The 6,902-nt window shown below is 39.9% G+C and overlaps 1 protein-coding gene across 1 annotated transcript in view; it reads left to right on the top strand.

Moving 5' to 3' along the window:
• The window catches only part of C1H1orf112 (chromosome 1 C1orf112 homolog), a 44,351-nt gene that overhangs the window by 36,325 nt on the left and 1,124 nt on the right, over positions 1 to 6,902 (top strand). The window contains exons 18-23 of the mRNA XM_021158161.2: positions 852 to 974; positions 2,341 to 2,436; positions 3,231 to 3,344; positions 5,030 to 5,134; positions 5,730 to 5,810; positions 6,619 to 6,738. Of these exons, the coding sequence (XP_021013820.1) occupies positions 852 to 974; positions 2,341 to 2,436; positions 3,231 to 3,344; positions 5,030 to 5,134; positions 5,730 to 5,810; positions 6,619 to 6,738 (639 nt within the window). The remainder of the gene's footprint in view (positions 1 to 851; positions 975 to 2,340; positions 2,437 to 3,230; positions 3,345 to 5,029; positions 5,135 to 5,729; positions 5,811 to 6,618; positions 6,739 to 6,902) is intronic.

The raw sequence follows: 6,902 nt of genomic DNA, 5'->3' as shown, positions 1-6,902 counted from the left end.
AGACAGGGTTTCTCTGTGTAGCCCTAGCTGTCCTGGAACTCACTCTGTAGACCAGGCTGGCCTTGAACTCAGAAATCTGCCTGCCTCTGCTTCCCAAGACAGTGTATTCGTAAGTACTTTATTTGCTTACAAAATGTAGTGTTTTTGTAGCATCTCATGGTAAAAACACCAAAAATAATAAAAATCTAGTAACCTATATAAATTTCTGGGTACACAGTGTGAAAAGAAAATACAGCTTTCTATTGATGAATATTTTAAGTCAGGCTTGCTCATTGTGTGTTAAGCTTCTATTGCTGTTGCAAACACAATGACTAAAAGCAGCGTGGGGAGGAAAGAGTTTATTTCAGCTTAAAGTCCATTATAAAGGGACTTCAGGGCAGGCACTCAAGGCAGGAGCTAAAGCAGAAAGCTGTGGAGGAGTGCTCTTACTGGCTTCCTCCCCATCATTTACTCAGCTACAGTCAGGACCACTTGCTCATGGGTGGTACCTAATGGGCTGCTCCTAGTGGGTGGAGTCCTCCCCCACCAGTAACCAGTCAAGAAAATGCTCTACATGCTTGCTTACAGATAATCTGATGGAGGCATAGTTTTAATTGAGGTTCCCAGGTTATGTCAAGTTGACAAAACAACAAAAACAAACTAAAAAAGCCACAACAACAGAAAAATAGGACATCGCAGGTACAGGACCTAGTAAAAATCAATACTGTTGTTATTTTAAATGACAGTTTCAAAATAGTCTGTGTGAGTTGTTATAAAATATTGTAAGCAACTCATACAATGTCTACAATTGGGCCCCTGGTCCATTAGACTAGATTTGTAAACTCAAACTATCCTCTTTTCTCCTCATTTAGAACACAGCACTTTCTGTTTTACTTACTGTCTTCAGTTCTGCTGGAGAAGCTTTGGATAGTAGACAACTAACTGCAGTTACTGAAGTTTTGGGTCAGCTTTGGACGTTTATAAATGTTGAACAGGTAAGGAAACTACTTAGTTCTCTAAAAACTACAGAATATCGACAAGAGAATATTGCCATGTCTCTGTAGACGAATTTTTCTAATTTCTTGAGGTGATGTATAAAAGTTATGATTAGAACTCACTCAATTGTGTTATCTCTTAGGTAGTTGTTGTGTATGTGTGTGGGAATAAAGGAGTGTCTGTGTGTGCTCTTGTGCGTGTGTGGAGGCTAGAGGCTGACATTGGGCATCTTCTTTACTAGGCTGCACCTTATTTTTTGAGATAGGATCTTTCATTGAACCTGGAGCTCCATTGAGCTGTGTTTGTTATCCCTCTCCCCCAAACACTGGTTTCAGATGAGGCAGGCCTGCCTCACTCAGCTGTTGTGTGGGTGCTGAGGGCCTCAGCTCGAGCATCAGGCGGTTACTGACTGAGCCATCTGCTTAGGCCCTTTCAGGCAGGTTAATTGTTTGTTTGGTTTTGAAGTGTGTGATAAAATATTAATAGCAGTCCTTACCAAAGTGTCAGTCACAGCCCATCTCCCTATGTTTATGAACTTGCGGGACTCTTTACAAGAGTAAGGTTTGTTTTGTAGTTTCCCCTGTGTTGGATTAATGTCTATATGATTTTGAGGTTTTTTTAAATAAAGCAATGCAGAGAGGAGCGAGTCAACTTAAGAGTGGAGGGACTAGGGAGTGGATATAGCTAATCTGGATTCCTCTAGGAAGTACAAGGGTAGGAAATCAAGTGATCCTAGGCGAAAATTAGAACATGTGCCCTACTTACTGTTGTAAATTTAGATTTCTCATTTTAAAGACCAGAATACAATGTATGTTTTCTCTGGCTGAACATGTGACCTCTGGCAAGCTGAGAGCCAAACCCAGACTTTGAGGAAGTAATAGAAATTATTTTGCAAATAATGGCTTTTTTTTTGAGGTTCAAGTTTCCTAGAGAACCATGCACCATGAGCAAAAACACCTGGAAGGGGAAAGATTCCATTTTACATCTTAGAGCCAGGAAAGTCAGGGCGGGAGCTCAGGACAAGAGCCCAGTTGAATTCCAAGCTAATGCAGAAGCCATGGAGGAGTGATGTTTACTGGCTTGCTCCTTATGGTCAGCCTGCTTTCTTACAGCACTCAGGACCACCTGCCCAGGGGTGTCACTGCCCACAGAGAACTAGGCCCTCCCACATTGATAGTTTTTTTTGTTTGTTTGTTTGTTTGTTTTTCAGAAAATGCCCTACAGTTTTTCTCTACAGGCAATCTGATGGAGACATTTTCCTAATTGAAGTCCTTCCCAAAATAACTAGCTTGTGACAAGTTGATGAAAAGTCTTACATCATGCAATTTTAATTCTTACCAAAATTACTTTTGTTTCTTGTTGAAGATAATCAGTCAGCCCTATGTTCAACAGGCATTTAGCCTTTTACTTCAACTGCTGGCGTTTTTCATCCAAACTGTAGATCTGCAGCTGATAAGTCAGGTAAGATAGTGGTCAAGTTGGTTCTTTGTTTACTTACTGTTTGTTTATGAGCCTGCAGTGATTTATCTTGTTTGCTTGTAACCCCTTTCTCCCTTTCTTCCTCCTTCCTTCCTTCTTTCCTTCTTTCCTTCCTCTTCCTTCTTCTTCTTCCTTCTTTCTTCTTCTTTCTTATTCTTCCTTCTTCTTCCTTCTTTCTTCTTTCTTTTCTTTCTTCTTTCTTCCTTCTTCCTTCTTTCTTCTTTCTTCTTTTTTAAATGACACTAAGTTTTATGGAGCCCAGACTGTTCTCAAACTCATTATTAAGCAGAGGATGCTATTGAACTAACTTCTCATCCCCTGGCCTTGATCTTTAGAAGAGTGTGGCACCACCCCAAATTTTTTATGCAGTGCTGGGGATTGAATCTAGGGCTTTGTGCATCCTGGGCAAGCATTCTGCCAGCCAAGCTACATCTCCTGTGCCTGGAATGTTTTCCTCATAAACTGAGTGGATCCATGTCACTTGTTTTCATCAGGGTTGTTACCTAGTGTCTCTCTTCCTTCCATTACTGTTCCTTCTACTTGGCTATATCCTGGCTACTTAGCCGCCACCCAAAATTCAGACTGCTTAGTGGGAAAGCACACATGAGTTGGAGGCAAAGGACAGTGGGGAGAAGAAATGCTGACAGTTGTCACCGGATACTCTTGGCTTGGAGACCAGCTGTTGCTGTTGTGGATTGTCTCCTCCCCAGCCCACACAAGCACACCTTGGCAGTGGTTCCGCTTATAATAGCTCTCTGTTGTCTTTGTCTTTTCAGGTTGTAAATGTCCTGACCTTGGTGATTAAACTAGAGCCTCCCGACCACGTCTCTTTGGCAGTGCTGGATTTTATATCATCTCTGGGAAAACTTTATATATCTCAAACTATCCGGGTAATACATTCTTTTAACAAAAACACGAAATGTAAAAGCAAAATCTCTGCAGTGAATAGGGAAATTTTAGGGCTCTGATTTTGTTGTTGTTATGTTTTTGGGACAGGGTCTCCCTGTATAGCCTAACCTGATCCAGAACCTGAGATAATTCCCTTGCTTCAGCCTCCTTCAGTGCTGTGACTGGTATGAGATACACTGGGTGTAGATTTTAATTTCTAAAATCTTTTGAGTTTACTAACGAAGTTGTGGGGAAAACAGCTTTCTGATAGGAAGGGCAGTTGTAGGAACATTACATTTCAAGTCACTTTCTTTTAAAAAATGAGTTGTCATACAAATAATTTCTCAAGTATATCTAAAATATTCTGTTGTTCCCAATATCTAAGGGAAAAAGTCACTCATGCCTTAATATGCAGTAGTGTCTAGGGGGGAAATCTAGTAATTACAGTTTTGTGTCCATATGTTCACAAAACAGCATTTATTTCAAAAGACAACAACTATATTGCAAAATAAGTGTAGCTGACAAATGTGTATTCTACTTCCAAAATTATATTCTAGTGGCTTAGGGGAAGACTCCTACCAAATTTTAAAACCTTCTAATGAAAATAAATTCTCCTAAACTGGGAGCTTTGCCTTAAGGTGGTAATAAAATCTCAGTATTTCTAGGTTCTTGGCTTTGCTTTACCTTCAAGGGGAGACTATAAAAAGAGCTCCCCGGTGGGACCTTTCTATGTCCAGAAAGTACAAGATAGTATTTCAGTACACGTGGAAAACAATCCTTGAATTTCTGGTTTACAAGAAAAAGACACTAAATCATGTGTTTCCTGTAAACTTGTTTAATGAGATATACGTAGATGCAGGAAGCTGACCGAAATACCAGCTTATATTTGAGTTGTCAAACTTTGGTGGAATGGCTTTCAAGGCAGCCTAAACTGGTTTCAAATTTGCAATCCTATTTCAGCCTCCAGAATGCTGCACTTGCACATATGTACTTTTTATTATAAAGGAGTTTATTCGAGAATGCTGGCTTGTTCCTGCACCTGCTATAGATGGTACATGGCTGCAAATGCTCTCGTCAGAAATAGCAGTGCCTCATAGACTTGGCAGGGTGAGGGCAAGTCCTGAAGAAATGTTTGCGACTCATGAGCATATGCCACACTGAAAGCCATAAGACAGGTACCTGCTGTAGCAGCTGTTTTAACCCTGATGCTGTGATAACTTAAATCCCAGTCTCGGCCCCCTGCAGCAGTTGACAGCAAAGTCCAGGTACATGAGATGTTTAGTGGTGATGAGTGCTACGGAAAAAAAAAAAAATTAAGCAGAAGTGGGGCCAGTGTGGGGGCATAGTTCCCAATGGGGATAAAGTCGGGAAGCCCTTACTACAGTGACAGTAAGTATAAGTCTGAAGGGGAAGGAGAAAGCCATGCACTCTCTCTGGAAGAGTTTTGAGCAGGGGACAGATAACAAGTGCAAAGCCTTGTAGGCAGGAGCATGCCTAGTTGCTCAGGGTATCTAGTATAGCAATGGGCAGGGATGCTTTGCAGCTCATTGTAAACCTGGTTATACCCTGAAGGAAATTGGAAGTTATTAGGATTTGAGCAAGGAAATAGGACATAATGTGTCCCAAGAGTTGACAATATCCTGTATTGAAGTTGTTTTTCTCCAGCCAAGTTTGGTTCTCTTCATAGGACAAGGTGCTGCCCAACTTGTCTTATATTCTTACTTCACTGATCGTCAACAAGAATTGGTTGCTAGAGCAACATACTTTGGAGGCATTTACTCAGTTTGCTGAGGTAAGATCAATTTATCATATTGATCTTTATATTTTAATATTTCTAATACAACATTCAAAAACACTGATGCACTTTTCAGTCTCAGGTGTGACGTTTCCTGCTGAGGAGGTATTAGTAACCATGTTTACCAGGCCTTGTCACGAGGCCTAGGGAAATAAACTCACTTCTCCAGGCTCTTTGCTCAGCAAGGATTAAGTGTTCAGCATTGGCTATCTGACTCAGACACTGCCTTCAGCAGCACTGGGGGATTAGGACTTTAAGTGAAAACCCTCAGCTCGGTTCTAGAGAGGTGAAAAAAAAAAAAAAAAACAAAACCTTAAAAAAAAAAAAAAAAAAAAAAAAATTGGAAATGCTTCTATGCTGTCCCAGTTTTGTGCAGCCATGCCTTTGGTTTAAGAGTGACTCAGGTAATTAAACCTTGCTTTACTAAGTATATAGGAGCTGAAATTACATTAGAGGTCAAGGCTCTGTTGAACTATGAGTGTACTGCCTTTGAGAACCCTTAGTTACTACTTTATATACTTTTATAAGTTTTCAGTTAAGGCAAAACAAGTTGCTGAACTATAATCTGTCTTATTTACTGATATTTTAATAGGGAACAAAGCATGAAGAGATAGTTCCACAGTGTCTCGGTTCTGAAGAAATCAAGAACAAAGTTGTATCCTTTTTGGAGAAGGTATTTATTATTTATATGTAAGGTAGATGTTTTATTCAAATTACATACTTGTAAATTATATACTTTCTTCTTGGTACTGGGGTTTGAACTAGGGCTTTGCATATGATAAGTGCTTTGCCACTAAGCTATAACTCCAGACTTAAACTAAAGGGTGTTTTGCATAGTGCTAATCCACATAGGCTAAATATCCCTAATCTAGAGTACTCCAAAGCCTGATACTTCGAACCACCAATGTGAGGAAAAAACTTTGTATTTTACCCTCTCAGGGATGTTATATGAATTTCATGCTCATTCTGGATCCTACCCCACAGTATCTGATTGTCTATTGGAGAATTCAGGAGCGTTTTGTATAAATGCAAAAGGAAACAGAGTCTGTATGACTCAGCTGAGAGAGATCACTTTAAGTCACTGTATCTCTGCATTTGAGACATAATAGTATTGTGTTATAATATAATATATAATACCTTGGCAATATAATACCTTGGCAATAAAATGAAAGCATGGATCCCTAACATCATTGATCATAATTAACCACACATGACTACAAGGCCGAGGATCTTGGTTTCTGTTACATTTTAGTTATGATCATAGATAGGATCTCACTATGTAGCCTTGGCTTTTTGTTTTTTCAGATTTCCCCCCCTCTCTGCCTCCTCAGTTCTGGGATTAAGGATGTACTACTATACTCAGCTAAAGTAGATTTGTACAGCTGTTGAGTAAACACCTAGTCAGTGTGTTCATCTGCTAGATTTCATATCACTTGCTATCTAGTAGAGAATGTAATGTGCTCTTTGGTGCTCTTTGGCAGACAGAATCTGTAGATGAAGCTGAGGTTGCCACAGTGGACAACGTGAAACAGGAGAAAGGCACTTGCTGGGAACCTGTTGCTAAGGTGACTGTAGAAGAAGTGAAGAGGTCAGCTTTTCAGGTATGGGCTGCTTTTAAGCATGTACTGGTCAAACAAGGGAATCTGCCCTCATTACTGATAAACTAGTTTGATTCTTGTCCTCATGTTGAATTTCAAATAAAATGTAGACAGGTAAAATTCTTACTTTATGGTAGTTGTACATCAAAAACCATACACTTTCCCCA

This window comes from Mus caroli, chromosome 1 (genome assembly GCF_900094665.2).
Source record: "Mus caroli chromosome 1, CAROLI_EIJ_v1.1, whole genome shotgun sequence".
NCBI classification, from domain to species: Eukaryota; Metazoa; Chordata; class Mammalia; order Rodentia; family Muridae; genus Mus; species Mus caroli.
This window is presented reverse-complemented; position numbering and strand designations above follow the sequence as displayed.